The 17,520-nt window shown below is 39.3% G+C and overlaps 1 protein-coding gene across 5 annotated transcripts in view; it reads left to right on the top strand.

The window, feature by feature from the left end:
• Positions 1-17,520, top strand: part of RBM33 (RNA binding motif protein 33) — a 131,415-nt gene that overhangs the window by 68,070 nt on the left and 45,825 nt on the right. For 4 of the 5 annotated variants that reach the window (XM_081343901.1, XM_081343900.1, XM_081343899.1 and 1 more), the window contains one exon: positions 1,323-1,976. In XM_081343901.1, coding sequence (XP_081200027.1) covers positions 1,323-1,976 — 654 coding nt within the window. Of the gene's footprint in view, positions 1-1,322; positions 1,977-12,746; positions 13,180-17,520 lie in introns of those variants that run through there. The other variant, XM_081343903.1, reaches the window with a different exon arrangement.

The raw sequence follows: 17,520 nt of genomic DNA, 5'->3' as shown, positions 1-17,520 counted from the left end.
TAGGATGCCGCAGCCATCATAAATACATGCAAGTTGCCACGTGCCCAAATTTTGATCAGGTGACCCTGGGGACACTGCGGTGGGTGGTTGTAAGTGTTTAGAACTATTGTAACTTTGAAAGGTAATTAAACAAAATCAAGGATTATTTGTAGTAAGTGAACTTTTTTAAGATTTTTACATAAGCTAGAAAAGAATAGTCACAATTTCAGTTAGTGATTATTACATTGATTCTATTAATATTAGGGTGTCTCTATCCTCTCAGGTTTTTTTTAATTTATTTTTTTATTTTCTTGTAACTGCTTTCAGAACACTTAGTTTTCTTAACGGTATTTGTATCCTCAATATTCCTTACTGTAAATTTTATATAGATAATAAATCTAAGCAGCTAAATCTATTATCAAAGAATAGTAAATTTATTAGACAGGCTAGATGGTTTGTCGCTTTCTGTAGAAGTAAGGACTGTTGCATTTGAAAAGCAGCAATTCCCATTATTAACGTATGTTGCAGCTGCAAATTAAAAAAAAACAACAAAAAGAATTTTCTTTTGCTGTTAATTTCCCAGTAGCTTTGAATAAAGATATATATCCTGCTGGAGTTTTAAGACTACTGGAGAGATTATTTGGCACACAAAGGCCATAATACTTTCTAAAAAGCTTAAGACTGGAATATTAAAGCCATTCCTGATATTCCATTAATATTCCAACACTGCATTTGGCAACATTTTAATTCTGAAGAGAGTGCATGAGTTCAAGGTCAGAGAGATTGACTTGCACTGTTCATTATAACCAATTATTGTGTGACAAATGAGTTTCAGATCAGGCTGAAAATTCTGTAAGAAAAATCAATAGTTCTAATCAGGGCCTTTCAGGTCATTTACCATCCTACCTTTTGTTAGTTTGTCAGAAAAGAGCAAGATAAAACCTGTGTGACACAGTGGGCTGCCTCTTATTGTTACTGCTTCCATTTGAAACAATATTTGAGTTCTTGAATTATATTAATAGTTTAATTAGTTTCACAACTTTTAAATGAGTTCCCATTTAGAATGGCTTCAGTTTCAGCTTTCTGATTTGCTGTATTTAAAAAAAAAAAAAATCCAAAGTTGAGTAATATATATATATATATATTTGCCTCCTCATTGCTTGTTTGATTAATTGCTCATAAACCTTTGTTAGCAGCTTTGTCATTAAAGACAGGGCATTTTAGTTAATTTAAGAATACCGTTGGGAAAGCATGCCATCTTTTTAACAAGTGTCACTTTCTTGGTGGTGGGGACAAAGTTGGATTTTCACCACACGTAACTTTCTTTTGTGGCTACCCTGCAGTTTCCTGATGAAGATGAAGAAACCAGACAGTACCGCTTGAAGATCGAGGAACAGAAACGCCTCAGGGAGGAGATCTTGAAACAAAAGGAGCTCAGGCGGCAGCTTCAAGCTGGGGCCCGAAAAAGAGAATTGCTGGAAAGGCTGGCACAGCAGCAGCAGCAATATCCACAACCGCAAGGCTCTGCAGGCCAAGAGCAGGAAGAAAACCCGTCAGAGCTTCCTACCAACGGAAATCCATTGCTTTCTCTTCCTGGTGCACAGCCCCGCCAAAATGTGAAATACAGACTAATGGTTAAAAAACAGGAGCCCGCCCTTCCAGGTTCCCCAGCTGTTCTGCCTCAGCCTGCGAATGTTCTCCAGGCTGGAGATGGTGCACAATTTCCAGGACAGCAAATAAAAACCATAAAGCAACTACGGCAGGCTAGGACAGTGCCTGAAAATGAGCTCCAGCTGCCCTACAAAGCTTTGCAAGCGAAGCCGCCTGCTGCCGCACAGGTGAACCTGTCCCAGATTAGTCGGGTGGCCTTGGTGCAAGGCCAGCCTCAAGACCTGAAGCCTGGGATGAAAAGAACTGTCATGCAGCGGGCAAACAGTGGGAGTGGCGATGGGCCCCATATCGGCACCAAAGTCAGGGTGATAAAATTATCAGGAGGGGTAAGTTACCAGGCATGCTTCTTTATTTTTGTGATCTGTCCTGTTGGGGTCATTCTCCGAAGCCCAGATATAGAATAGTCTGGCCAACGCCCATATTTAGCTTTTCCCCTATTAACTTTGAGGGTAAAGATAGGTACACGCTAATGATATGATTTCCTCACACACACCTAATATCCTTTATTATGATCTTAAATGGCCACATTGAACTGATGGGGTTACATCATACAGGCTAAATGTTGAAGGTAAAGGTTCCCCCGCACATGCGTGCTAGTTGTTTCCAACTCTAGGGGGCGGTGCTCATCTCCGTTTCAAAGCCGAAGAGCCAGCGCTTGTCCGAGGACATCTCCGTGGTCATGTGGCCGGCATGACTAGACGCCAAAGGCGCACGGAACGCTGTTACCTTCCCACCGTAGTGGTCCCTATTTTTCTACTTGCATTTTTACGTTCTTTCGAACTGCTGGGTTGGCAGAAGCTGGGACGAATAACAGGCGCTCACTCTGCTACGCGGCACTCGGGATTTGAATGTTAAGTAGTATAAAATACACTCCTTGGGATGATTATTTAGTAGAAACAGTGAACGTTTGATATTTAATTACAGCAGAAAGTATTAGGTAAGTAATTATATATGGTTAAAATCCAGAAGAGCAATAGCTTTCTTTGCTCCAGTAGCAGAATAAACATGCTCAGAGCATTGCATTCTGCTTGCTTAGGCTTAAGTCACAAACTAGAGCTAGAAAAGCTTAGAATTCCAGAGTTAAGATATACTGTAATTTCCATTGAATGTATATTGTATTATTTTTACACCAGAAAGTGAGATATTTATTTATTTATTTATTTATTTATTTATTTATTTATTTATTTATTTATTTATTTATTTATTTATTTATTTATTTTATTACATTTATATACCGCCCTTTCCCGAAGGACTCAGGGCGGTTTACAGGGTGATTAAAAAACAAAGATACAAAAGTTAAAAACAGATTTTTAAAAAATTATATTTGTCCCTGCATAAGTAAAACCCCAGTTAAAATTAAGATTAAAGCTAAAATTAGAATTCTCAGCCTGGGCCAGAGAGCTCGAAGAGCCAGGTCTTCAGGTCCCGGCGGAATGAACGGAGGTCGGGGGCAGTCCTCAGCTCCACTGGCAGCTGGTTCCAAAGGGCAGGCGCACCCACTGAGAAGGCCCTATCCCTGGGTGTCGTCTGCCGGCAATCTCTTACCGGCGGCACCCTGAGAAGACCCTCCCTGTGGGAGCGCACTGGACGAAGGGAACTTGATGCCAGATATAACAGGGGTCCCCAATCCCCAGGCCATGGTGTGTTCAGAACTGGGCTGTGGAAGAGGCGGATGAGGCCTGTGTGTGCGCAGCTCTACTGTACTTAGATGCGCAGCAGGTGCGCATGCCCGCTGCTTGTGCAAATGGAGCTGCATGTGTGTGTTCTCCCGCCACTTGTGCAGAACCATCCTCTCTCCTACACCCCCCCCCGACCCCCACCCTCCCGTCTGCAAAGCCAGAAAGGTTGGAAACCGCTGTGATACCAATCAAAAGAGTGGGAGAAAATAGTAAGCAAAAATAGTTCAGTTTAGACGGATGTTGCACAGAGACACTTTGGAGCCAGAAAAAAATGGGCAATCATTTTTGTGATAAAAAGTGCAATTGGTCTTCGGGAACGTACACATACAAAAGTGCGTAAGATCAAACTGAAATAAACAGAACCTCTTTTCCTTGGTTCATAATATTACAATTTAGAGTTATTCATTGAAATTGAATGTAGAGTGGTTCAAGACCCACAGAAAGAAATATTTTTTTTATTCTGAAATTGGAGGATTTGCTGCCAGTAATTACAGTAATAGCAGCCCATTTAAAAATGAACTCCAGAGATTAGGTTATCAGTGACTTCTGTTAATTGATGGTTGTTTAGAAGCTTCTGAACCATAGCTGGGAAATAGTGATGGAAAGGGACATCATTATCACTATCATTATTATATACACAACTATGTGAAATCACAGCTGCCATTTTTAGCTGGTATTAGGCTTTGTGCACATTAAGTTCTTCTCAAGAAGCTAGGATGTGTAATATAGCTGTGGATCCAAGCAGTGTGGCCTTTTGTAATTGGCAGATGGAAATTTTGTTAATGTGCATATTTTCTAAGTGCCATCCAGGATTTTTGGTAAGGCAGTCAAGGTACTGATAACCACTAAGACCACCACGGTAGGTTTATCCTATAATCTTTCAATTTCCATTTTTGTATCTTTTTTCAAAAAAATTCCATTTATATCCCGCCCTTCTCCGAAGACTCAGGGCAGCTTACAAGCTTAGCAGTATCTAATAGGTTGTATTTATTATTATTTAAGTGTAAATGCCATCCAACTTCCAACCACTGCTGGGTAGTTTACCAATGATTTAAACCAAGAAAAAGCAGTAAAGACAAGGTAGGAAAAATGATTGAGAGGACAGAATAAGGAACAGGGAAGAAATGAAAGAGAGTGACCTAAATTAAGAGATGTCAGTCATCCCCACCAAAAACCTGGGTAAAAAGAGACTTTAGGCCCCTTCGAAACACCAATATGGTGGGGAGAGGGCATTCCTATCTCCAAGGAACCTTATTTCATAAGATAGTTGCTGCAATAGAAGTGCCCTCCTGGGTCCCCGCAAATGACATCCCTTAAATGAAGGAACCTGGAGCATGCTAACCTTGCCAGATCATATTGGTTGGGCAGATACTATGGTAGACAGGTTAGTTCCTCAAGTAACTAAGGCCTATGTCATTATCTACGTAGTCCAGGCGTATGAGCTTGCCAAATGCATCCATTTGGGCACTGGATAGTTAGGTTATCTTTACGGTCTAATTTGTATTCTATTTTAACCATTTTATATTCTGGTTATATCAGTCATCAGTAAACTTTCAAATTATTTTTAAAAACGTAATTGAACACATGAAAATACTGTTGTGTCATTTGCTGTCTTTCCCCCCAGTTTAAGTATACATTTAAACATACATTAATTTAACAGATACTCAACTTCAGTTGGAAGGGAAACCAGTTGACTGGTTGACCTTCCAATCCTTCTCAAAGGCCACCATCATTAGTGTTTAAAACTACACAATAGCCTTGCTTACTGTTATTCACCACAATATTCAGAAATCTCCCCCTTTTTTTAGTGCTGTCCCAAACTGTATCTGGACAGTTGGACAATATTGTTTTGAGGGGGGAAAAATGACTTTTTGCCTCCAAAATACAGTGCATCTTCTGCATACTTTGACCTCTCGTGCAGAAAGCAAGAACAAGCCTGCTTTGGATAGTTCTACCACTGACTGCAATGCAGAAATTAGAAAATGAGAAGTGGTTGATTGTACCTTTTCCCCCTAAAATTAAAACATAGTGTAATTGCAAGTATCTATCTGCATAGAACACTGGTGCCACCAGATAAAAGGTAACCTGTTGCCACTTAAATGTGGCAGCAGACTGTACATATATACCCCCACATCCCTGTATCTTTGGGCTTGGGTTCTATAACCCATGCACATCTGGCCATTATCGATCTCTGCTTAAAAAATAGACAGCTATTGTATTAAAAATGCGATAGATTTAAGCTGAAGGGGAAAACGCTTCCATCCTCTATTTTCCAGGTATAAGAATAACAAGACTTTTTAAAAGGGAAATTTTGTTGTACATATGTACTAATGTCTCCTTCACGAAAGTATAAAACTAGGGATTCTCCGTCCCATGTATTCTTTTCTTATGCAGTTGCAACTATATATTATTCTGTCAAAAATCTTCAGCCTGAAGTGCATATAAACAGTACCAGAGGGTGTTGTCCCAAGGAGGCCTTTTTCCAAAAGGCAAGGACTTCCTTATTTTTTTCTTTTCTTTTGAAAACATTTAACTTCTCATCCAAGAAGCTCCTTCATTTCTAACTAACTGGTAAGGAATGGAAGAATTTATATTCTTTGCAGTAATTCAGTCTTTACCAGTCTGAGGGCTGGTCATTAGCTCTGTCAGAATTGTTGTTACCACTTGGGGGTTTATCTGTATCCTCAAGAGTCACCTAAACGAGAGTGTAAATGGGTGTGGAGCCTTCTTGGAACTGCTGAAAAAACTGCATTATAAACAGGAGATAGATGATGTCATATCTTTTCCTCTGTTGAGGGAGGGCTGTTCAGTTTTGACATAGATGACCTCTTTGACTCCTCTTTCAAACCAGTGGCCCTCTCTGTCCAAAATGTGGACTTTGCTGTCTTCAAAAGAGTGGCCTTTGTCTTTTAAATGCAGATGAATTGCTGAATCTTGATCTGATGGGTTTGTTCTCCTATGTTGTGCCATGATTTTGTGAGTTGGTTGTTTTGTTTCCCCAATGTATAGGTCTGCACATAACTCACTGCACTGCACTACATGTACCACATTGCTCTGTTTGTGTCAGGGTATTTTTCCCTTTGGGCGGACAAACTTCTGTATTCCTGGTTTTAAAAGTGTGTGTGTGTGTTGTGTTGGACGAAAGTCATTAGCAAAGAGGGGAAAGAGAAAGAACACATCAAGGAAGCCTTCAGAACTTGTGACTATCCTAACTGAGCCTTCATCAAGTCCGTAAAAAGATCCAGCAGGACTTCCTTTGTAACAGACAAGAGAGCAACAAACGGAGTAACGTCATTCCAGAGGTTGTAGGAATATTGGAAATGCTTGGGAGGATTTTCAGCCAATACAACATACATGCACACTGTAAGTAAGCCCAGGAATACATTAAGACAGTAGCCTGTCCACTCCAAGGACAAAATACCTAGACACAAACAGAGCAATGCGATATATGTGGCGCAGTGCAGTGAGATATGTGTAACCTGCACATTGGGGAAACAAAACAACCACCTCACAAAAGCATGGCACAACACAGGAGAACAAACTCATCAGGACAGGATTCAGCACTCCATCTGCATCTGAAAGACAAAGGTCACTCTTTTTGAAGACAGCCAAGTTCACATTCTGGGCAGAGAGGGGTACTGGTTTGAAAGAGGAGTCAACGAGGCCATCTTATATTATTATATCTTATGTTGTATCTTATGATTTATGATGAATGTATTTTATGATTAGGATCATGATTTATCACTTGTTGCTTCAACAAGAGAGCTAATGCCCCGGAGACAAATTCCTTGGCCAATAAAGAGTTCTGTATCCAAATTGAACAGCCCTCCCTCAACAGAGAGGGAGGGATATGACACCACATATCTCCTGTTTACAACGCAATCTTTTCAGCAGCCCCAAAAAGGTTCCACATGTGTTTGCACTGTGATGTAGGTGACTCTGAGCATACAGATAAACCCTTAGTGGTTTCCATGACCAACCCTCAAGAGTGCTAACGAGCAGACGACTGCAAAGAATATAAACTTCCATTTCCCCACCAATCTTTTAGAAGTGAAGGAAGTTTCTTGAATGAAAAGCAGAGCATTTTCAAAAGAGAAAAAAAACCAAGAAAATCCAGTTGTCTTTTGGGAAAAGGACCTTTGGGATAAGTGTGACTTGGATGATTGAGAATCTCCAGGATGGTACCAGAGGGTGGAACACAGGTTACAGATGATTTAATAAAGGTGAAATGCAGTGCAGCTATGGATCTTTAATTCACTTTGTAAATCACACTAAAGTAAAAACACAAAAGATTTCTACCGTGCAGTTCTTTTCACACTAAACATGCCTCCAGCTATTTTTGGGCAAGATATGCCAAAGTAAGTTCCTGTGAAAAAGATTACAGGTAGACCATGTGACCACAATGGGAACAAGAATTTCCATTACTAAGTGAGGTGGTTGTTGAATGAGTCACACCCAATTTTATGACCTGTTTTGGCATGTTCGTTAAATGAATTACTGGAGTTGTTAAGTGAATCAGAGAGTCATTAAGCGAATCAGTTTCTCCATTGAATGCTTGTCAGAAGCCAGCTGGGAAGATCGCAAATGGCAATCAGGCAACCCCAGGACACCGCAACTGTAGTAAATTAATGTTAGTTGCCAAGTGCCCAAATTTGATCATGTGAATAAGGGATGCTGCAACAGTTGTAAGTATGAGGACTGGCCACAAGCCACTTTCTTCAGTGCCACTGTAAGTTTGAACAGTTGCTAAATCAGTTGTTGCAAGTTGAGGACTACTTACATTCAAAAGGTTTCTGGGGAAAGTGATATAACCATAGTATTGTTCTTTTAATGACGAGCATTTAGTTCTATGCAGATGTATATGACATTACTTTGAAATTCTTTCTGAATGTTAGATACTCTGTTTACTTGTAAACATGAGCAGCCTTGCCAATAACTCAAGTAAGTAATTAACTCATTTATTTTAGGAGTCATATTTTCTTAAAAGAAGAACTTCCATTAGTTTTTACAATTTTGTTAATGTCTGCCTGTTAATGAGATTGATAGGATTTTGGTTGTCAAAATTACTCAAAACAAATCAAATCCCCACTCAGTTCACCCTATTGTGGAAGCAGTTCTGCAGGTAAGCAAGAAGACACTTGAGGTCATGGAAGCCGAAAGAGCAGAGTGGCATTTAATGCACGGTAGATAAAATAGATGAAAATTGTTCCAGCAGAATTTCTCACCACTAAAGAAACCAACCAGTTTTAAGTTGCAGATTAATAGGGCTTATTCCCAGTAGGACCTATAGACGAAGTATAGTACTTCATCTCTCCAGCAAATCCTCCGATCTAGTCTTTATGCTTGTAGACTTGTTCTATATTGAGAATAGGATATTCTCCATTCAGTATGGAGCAGGAATATTTTGCAGCTTAGAAGGCTACAGTCATTCTGAAATTCTCTTCCTGGTTTTGACAGACCTATGTTCTGGAGCTTTTAAGGGTATTTAAAGGGCCAGTGCTCTGACACATGAGCACAATTCGAAGCACACTGGAGATGCCCCCCCCCTCCCCCGGAATGGAGACGAAACGTTTGCAGCCAAACTGCCAAGCTCGAAGATGAAACCAACAGCCCAATTACCAACCTGAGCTATTAATATTCAAACACATCTCAGACATATTTTCTTTAGAGCCTTTTGGACTGTGTCCCAAAGGTGATTCCCCCCCCACCCCCGAAAGGCAACTAGACTTTCTTGATCTTCTCCAAGAACTTCTTCAGTTCTAACTTCAGAAATGTTTTCAAAGAAAGCCCAGTTAACTTTTGGAGAGGAAAAAAAAAGCTTTGGAACAACCATGACCTGGATCCTTGAGAATCTCAACATAACCTTTTGAGTTGTGCGTTACTCGGGAAACGAAAGGGGAAAGCATCTTGCCACTAGGAGTGAATGTGCGGCTGGCTTACATGGCAGCAGTTCTTATAATCCCATCTTTTACTGAGGTTGTGCAGCTGCCTTCCACAATTGCTCTGCAGTTGTAGAAAAAGGTAGGGTTATTGAAGAAGATTGTAACCACGTGACTTTATTTCAGATGCTTGACAGAAAAAGGGAGAATTATGATTGCAAAGACAAACCCAAACATTTAACGCAAATAAAATGTAGCTATAAAGTGCACATGATATATAATTATACCTTATAAATACAGTACTTTTTCAAACATTTATAAAGTACACTTATAAATAAAGGTACTCCTACAAGTAGCAGCACCTCTCCAATTTTTGCTGATTTCAGGAGGATACAAAGACATAAGTTTTTCCCAGACTGGTCAGGTAGAAACAAATCAGGACAGTGACCAACCATTTTTCTGTCATTGACAAAAAAAGTATATTGATATTTCTGTGTCAATCTTAACCATCAGTTGAGCTTGAGTGAAGAGGAACTTTACCTTTATAAAATGCATCTTTGATTATATACTGCATATTCACATTACAAGTTTAAGAAAATAAGTACATTTAGCAAACTGCCTGGTTTCATTTCTGGTGGGAGCACTTATGTATTTATAACATTACTGTGCCATTTTGGAAATTTTCAAGGCTGTATAATATATAAGATCCTTCTCTGCTTACTAACATACTGAAATAACAGCTGATTAAGTTGCTCTTAAAATATTTATCTCCAGTTCAGATATTCCTGTCCTGGTTTCTGCATTCCCTCGGCATCTTTGATGTGCGTGTAGATGTGTTGTGATTATTCCTGAAATATTTTCATGCTTTATTCTTATCTGGCATTCTGTGTGTCTTGTGTAAATGTGAAATTTGATTGAGTAACTATGAACGTTCTCTTCTGTGTCTCAGTGTGCGTGAGGAATATTTATGGCTTTTGGAAGTACACATAATATTTATGGCTTTTGGAAGTACACATAATAATAGGATATTGACCAGCAGTTGGAAAGATTTTAGAAAGGAAAATTGTGATCTTTTTCTAAATGAATATCTGCAGCTTCGCTTACCTGGCTTTATTTTCCTTTGCTTTGTCTACTAAATGTTTTCGTGTCTGCAGTATTTGGAGAATTTTTGAATAAAATGTTTTCAGTAGGGCCCATTTTCCTCTGACAGAGTTTTCTTGCTCTAGACCAGAGGTCCCCAAACTTTTGGGCACCAGGGGCCAGTTCCGAGGAGAGAGGTTTTTCCGCGGACTGGAGGGGCCATGGTTTTGTGTGCTGCCTGCATCCTGCGGATGGGGCTTTGCTTGTTTGTGCGGCCTGGTTGCTGGCATGCCGTGGCCTGGTACTGGTCCACGTAAGTGGGGTTGTTGACCTCTCCTTTAGACCAGACATGTCAAACTTGTGACGTCGCGAGACGTGTCAGGACTGTTTTGCCATTGCCAGCAACGGGGTGGGTGCGGTTTCCAGATGACGCGTCCGGCCTGTGGGCTGGCAGTTTGACACCCCTGCTTTAGATGATGGGGGCATTTTTAATGGAGTCCTTTGAAAGTATCTTATCCCTGGTAAATGTCTAGGAGGTGTTCTTGTTCTTTGGGATGCTTTGTGTTTTGTTTATATTGGAATTTCAGTTGTCTTTCCTTTTTGGTCCAGAATAAATGTCTTTTTTCTATTTTATTATAAGCTATTGCTTCTGACTGTTGAGCTGAGTGAAATATGTGAAATACATTGCTTGCTTAGCCTTTTAATTTCTTTTTGATAGATTCTTAGCTTAGCTCCTGTTTGTAACTGACTACTTTTCTCCAGTTAACTCCGCTTACTGCTCTTCATTTGCTATAGCCCAGACATGTCAAACACAAGGCCCGGGGGCCAGATCCGGCCCGCAAAGTGGTTTCATGTGGCCCCAGAAGCCATCCTGGAAATAGTTAGGGAACGGCCCCCACTGCCTTGGCCCTGGCCCAGAGACCCTCAGATCTGTCCCACTCCTGCCCAGGCCCCCATAGGCACCCTTGATGCGAACGATGCAGAGCTGGCCACGCCCACCCAGCAGGCCATACGCACTCTAGCCACGCCCACCCAGTAGGCCACGCCCACCCTGGCCACACCCACCCGGCCCCCTGAGGGCAACCGCAATGCTGATGTGGCCCTCAATGAAATTGAGTTTGACACCCCTGCTTATAGCCTAATACTCTGCCTACATTATTCCATATCTGGCCTCAAACAAAATTTAGTTGTGGTTTAAACTTTGTCTGTGGATTTTGGACAACTAAGATGGAAGGAACATTTGATGGTACATTATAAGTCAAATCATTGCAAACTGCCCTGGGCGCAAAGGTACCAATGTTCCTCTATATCAGGGGTGGGGAACCTTGGCTCTTTTATGACTTGTGGACTTCAACTCCCAGAATTCCTGAGCCAGCCATGGTGGCTCAGGAATTCTGGGAGTTGAAGTCCACAAGTCATAAAAGAGCCAAGGTTCCTCACCCCTGCTCTATATACTACTTAATATTAGTAGGATTAGTATCCAATAGGGCAACTACGAAGCATCATGTTATTTTACTTGTAGGAATGGATCTGTGACGGTGGGTATTCTGTAATAATGGTGGAAAGTTTAGAGTTGCTATTAAATCACATAGTAACGGAAGCTAGTTTAAACACATTTTATCTTCTAAGCCCTTCACTGTTCAAAATACTAATGCTTACCTATATTGCATTAGTTTGGCATAGCATAACCTTCCTCTCAAAAGCATATTTTTCCTCCACTCACAGCTATATTGTCTTCCCCTTTTATGGCTGCTACGATCTGTTTTGTTGACTTAGTGAGAAAGGGGTTTTGAGATTCACAGGCAGTAAATAGCAATCATTTTGAAGCTCCTCATAATCTTATTAATAAACTTATTATGCTGTTTTTTTTCATGGGACCCTGGGAAATGTATTTGGTAGTTGCCTTATTTGTTCATTTTTGTCTCCTCCTGACTAATGAGATTTCAACTTCACTCTCCATTGTCTTTGTCCAACAGTTTAATCTCTACATCACACCAGATTTCAAAACATCTTGTCACTGAAATGTTTTCTCTGTGTGCCTGCGGGTGTCCTCCGTGCTCTGCCATCTTCCCTCTTGCATTCTAAAGGGCCCGGTTCACAAAACAAATAAAATCTAATGTCTTCATTCTCAACCTTAGATTATTATTGCTTTATAGGCCAGGTGTGCCTAAAATGGTGAGTCATCCTCATGTTCTTTTTCTTCAGTGACCTCTGAAGTAGCACACAACGTTGCGATTAAAAGAACAGGAGGAATGTGTATAAAGTAACAAATTATAATAATCTTGATGGTTTAATGGAACCACGTTTTTAAATCATGTTCTTGTATTTTCCTTGGTGAGTGCTGGAAGCTCTTTACATTGGACACTGCCTGTTGAACTGCTGTGATATAACATAGAGCTTAAATAATTTATTGTATTATGCAGCCATCTTACATTATTGTTGGATCATTTCTCCTTAGCCAACGACTCTTCTCCCTTGCTCAGAGTGACGTGACTAAGTCCTCTGTCGTCTGCAAATGCTGAGTCTATTACTGGACCAAGAACATACTTCTTTGTCTCGCTGAAGAGCTGCCCTAGTGGTTTTTTCTATATGGAAAAACAGCTTTGCACGGTGTACTGTTGCTACTGACTCCACAGCTAGCACAATCCTTTTCTACTAATTATTCCAATTTGTCTGCACTACTGGTATGTACTAGGGATGAAGTGAATGAAAGAGGTGGAAGAATGGACAACAAACTGTGTTGCAGGTGGCTAGTCAACATTGATCTCACAATGAGAACTATTCCTAAACTGTTCTCATCTCACTTGACATAAAACATTTTACAAAGTTTGTTTCTTGTATAGTCTTTGTTTTTGCATCTGTATTTCTCATCTCATACAATAAAAACATTTGAAGAATTTTACTTTTATAGCCCTTTTATTGTGATGTCAAGAGATAAAAAAAATCAGTTCCTTTGTACAAAAGGCATTAATTATATTGAAGGTGGAAATACTTCTTCCCCCCCCACCCCCCCGCCCAGGACAATTTTTGATAGTTAAATGGAGAAGACATCTGGTATGGGTTTGCCATGAATCTAAGGATAATCAGGTAATCTGTTCAAAATGCGATCAGATTTAGAAGAACAAAATTTAAAATGTTCTCTTCTGAGAAGAGAAGATCAGTTCTATTCTCCAAGGCACCTAAAGGCAAGACAAGAAGTATTGGATGGAAATATATCAAGGAGAGAATCAACCTCGAACTATGGTGAAATTTCCTAACAGAACAATTAACCAGTGGAACAGCTTGCCTCCAGAAGTTGTGGGTGCTCCATTCCATTAAGAAGAAACTGGACATCCATTTGTCCAGAACGGTATAGGGTCTCCAGCTTGAGCAGGGGGTTGGACTAGAAGACCTCCAAGGTCCCTTCCAACTCTGTTATTCTGTATTGTTTCTGTAAAGTGCATATATGCCCAACTGACAAATGATGCTCTACGAATATGCTTACATTCAGTAAGCTGAAGCCTGACTTGAGATTCTGAACTTCTGCAAATTGAAGAACATTGTACTAATTGAGCAATCTCACTTTGTGTGTTTTATTTTAAAATCTTAAAAAGTACGTAAAATTATTTTGGTTTTAGAAGTTATGGAGTGTAATAAAGGCATGTTTTGGAGATTCAGTGAGCATTGTCCAATCTCCACAAACTTCAAGCATACATTTCCATCAGTGGGAACCACATTACATAAAACTCCCAAATAACTTGTAAATCTAATAAGCACTTGACTCCCAGTAGTAACAGTCAGTAAAGCTTAATTTGGTTAAGACAGTTCATCTAGCAGTTATTGAAAACCTCAGTAGTGATGGGACTTAACGCATGGACCCGAGCAGGAAATGAATCACTAATATAACATCACTGCAGTAAAAATGATTTATCTGCATAAATGTATCTACAGATCTGTGTGTATGTATGTATATCTGTATATGTACGTACACACACACACACACACACACACACACACCCCTCACATCCTGGCCATAAATGTTTCAAAAACTAAATACAGAGGTGAGTTTTTGCCCCCATGACATCATTCTGCTAAACACCTAATTCTCACAGCATTGTCTTATGGCTAAAGATATTTACCTGTGTAGTAGGGCTCTATTGCTATTCTCATCTTTCCTATCGTCTTCTATTGGTATTTTATGATTTTATCACTTTTGTTGTTTGTATGTACACTAAAAGCTTATGCACCAGAGACGAATTTCTTGTATGTCCAATCACACTTAGCCAATAAAGAATATTCCTATTTATGTCTCCCAACATTGCGGCTGCAGAAATAGACTGATGTAGACTGAAACATTTATGAAGAGAATATTTGTAGCTCAGGATTGAAATGAGGGGGTCCCTGGTGCTCTTTGAGCTTGGTTGTTTTCTTGCAGATGCAAACTAGGTAAACATCAGATGTTATCCAAACTAGGTAGCATCAGTGCTAGTAAGGAATTGGGTTTATTCTCAATTTATATCTTAGTGATTTGCCCTGTCAGGTTGGTAACGGATGCTCTTGTTGTTTTTTTTTGTTTGGGCTGGTTACTGTTAGCTTGTTTAGCAGTTCTTTGATTGGGGTATTGTTTGCTTCTTAATCTGAGTGCTGATTGCTGGTGGGTAGATGTTTTGGTTCTTTTGTCCCTTTTGGTTTGTTGATTGTTTCTTTTGCATAGTATGTAAATGTTTATTTGTCTATTGACTAATTTGTCAAGAGTGTCAGACTTCTAGAAATCCCCTAGTGTTTTGGGACTTGGTTGGTTTAGGATGGTCACAGTTTCCCAGTTGAAACTATGGTTATGTCTGTCCATATGCTGCAAAATTAAAAGAGTTTTGACCATATCTTCTGACTGCTAGTGGGCTGTTCATGGATGCACTCTGCCAGTCTTTTGCCTGTTTGTTCTACTTAGTTGCTGTTGCAGTAATTACACTGTACGTTATAGATGTTTTTTCTTCTGGGACTATGGTCATAACACATAAGTCAACAAGCTAAAACCCAAAACATCTCCTCACCAGCAGTCAGTACTCAAATGGGCATAGATTAACTCTAAAATGAACATCAGACCAACAATCCAGAAGTAAACAACCCTTCAATCAAAGAACTGACAAATAAGCTAACAGTACACAATCCAGCCAAAGAACCCCCAAGATCACCTCCACCAACTCTGACAGGACAAGCCAGTAGGATATAAAGTGAGACCAAACCCCACTCCTTACTAGCACTGATGGAGTTACCTAGTTTGGGTAATAAAATGTCTTCAAGAAGCTCAGAGGGCACCAAGGACCTCTGAAATTGTCTCCTGCCTGCCTCTTTAATTTATCATCTAATTTATCTTATCTACCAATATAGCTCAAATCATGTAAGGCAAAATAGGAAGATGCATCCTTCAAAATAGATTTGAATTGCCAGCTCAAGTCTGCCTGGCTAATAATTAGAGAATAAAGTCCTTTTTTTAGAATATAATTTTATTAAAACTTTTAAAAAAGATAAAAAAAACTAATAGATCAAGGAAAGAGCTAAAGATGCAAAACCAAAGAAAGAAAACACATAGAAGCTGCTTCTGCTTTTCTTTACAGCAATAATAAATAAATAAATTATAATTTACTCTTTGCTGTATGATTACAGCATAACTCAATTATTCTATATTGTCTTGATCTTTTTCTTATCCTGTCTAATCTTCAAAACCATAAACCGTAAGTTCATGTTCTGTTTCATGCAAAACAACTATAAGAGGCTTCCAGACGGCAATAAACTTAGATACTGTCTTTTCTCAAATCATAGTCAATTTGGCCATTTCCACAACTTTCATCATCTTCATCAACCATTCCTCCACTGCACAATTCCAGATTTTTTCATCATTGCGCATACTATTATATTTCTGTAGTGATCGTGCAAAAAAAAATGTTCCATCACTTTTTTTTCAACTGTTTGTCAGTCCCAAAAGAAAAGCCTGCAGATTAATCGTAGATTAATCATTAAAATCCTTTGAATTAGTGTGTATAGATATATTTGAATCCAGAACCCTAGTCCACCAAGCATGGTAAAATGTCCCTTCTTATTCATATTTCCAACGCAAATGGAGTAGTTGTCTCAGTGCCTTAGAATGACAGATACACAACTACAATTCTGGAATTCTGAAAGAGAGTTTGGCCCCTCTGCTCCATTTGAGAAACATTTTAGAATATAAGCCACTTTGTTTGTATGGACCAGGTAACCATTTCTAGTTTAGAAAATATGGGGAATATTTGGAGAAAGCCTGATGGAGGAAATATGGGAAAGGATGATAAAAGAAGCATCCGCTGCATTTCAGGAGCATGGGGATATTGTAGTGTAAGATTGGCTTACCACTTTGCATTATACACGTAGTCCTCAATTTATAATCAGTCACTTAGCAACCATTGGTTAACTTGATGACTGTGTCATTTGCTTTATGACCATTACAAAAAGGTCAGAAAATTAGGTCAGTCACCAATTTAAGACCGTCACAACTTACACCTGTAATGGGCAACGCTCCATTACAACACGAGGACTACCTATAGTCAAACATACCCTGTAATCTTTGCAAGAAATGTCCTTTGAATGCATAGACTGTGAGGTTCATGTTTTCTCAATCCTTGGCTTTTAAAATATTTATTAGAAAATAACTACTAGTATTTGCCACATATGTTAATGCATATTGTTATGATTAGAAATTTTTATTAAATGTTTCAAGGAGCACAACTATGTACTGTTTACTTTCTACATAATATAGAGTTTTTGCTTACCTGAAGAAAATAGATCTTGAATTGCAGTTTCTGAAGTATTGCAAGTCACATACTTTAATCTTGCTTCCTATAATTCCTTGTGATGAAAACCACCTGACTGAGCACGTGACAGGAAGAATGTTTGCGCAATCACCATCAGTTGAGTAGTTTTTCAAGGAACAGCCATATTGTAGAAATAACAGGAATGCATGATGTACATTCAGTAAAACCTTTCTATATCTTCTTTATTCAAGTGCTGAAAGTCTATGAGTTTTATATGTATGGTTCTCATACACAAGTACAAAACCAGTTCTTCTGTTTTCCAACAACATGTTTAATGCCAAAGCTAATTCGTGCCCTCTCAGAAAGTGTGGATGGAAAGAAAAGGTAATCAGAATGTTCTTTCATTCTACACTAATATGTGAGACCCTAATTTTGAGTGTCATAAATATGGCACTACATTTCTGAAGG

This window comes from Vipera berus (genome assembly GCF_964194415.1).
Source record: "Vipera berus genome assembly, chromosome: Z".
NCBI lineage: Eukaryota > Metazoa > Chordata > Lepidosauria > Squamata > Viperidae > Vipera > Vipera berus.
Note: the sequence above shows the minus strand (reverse complement) of the source record. Positions and strands in the feature narration are given on the sequence as shown.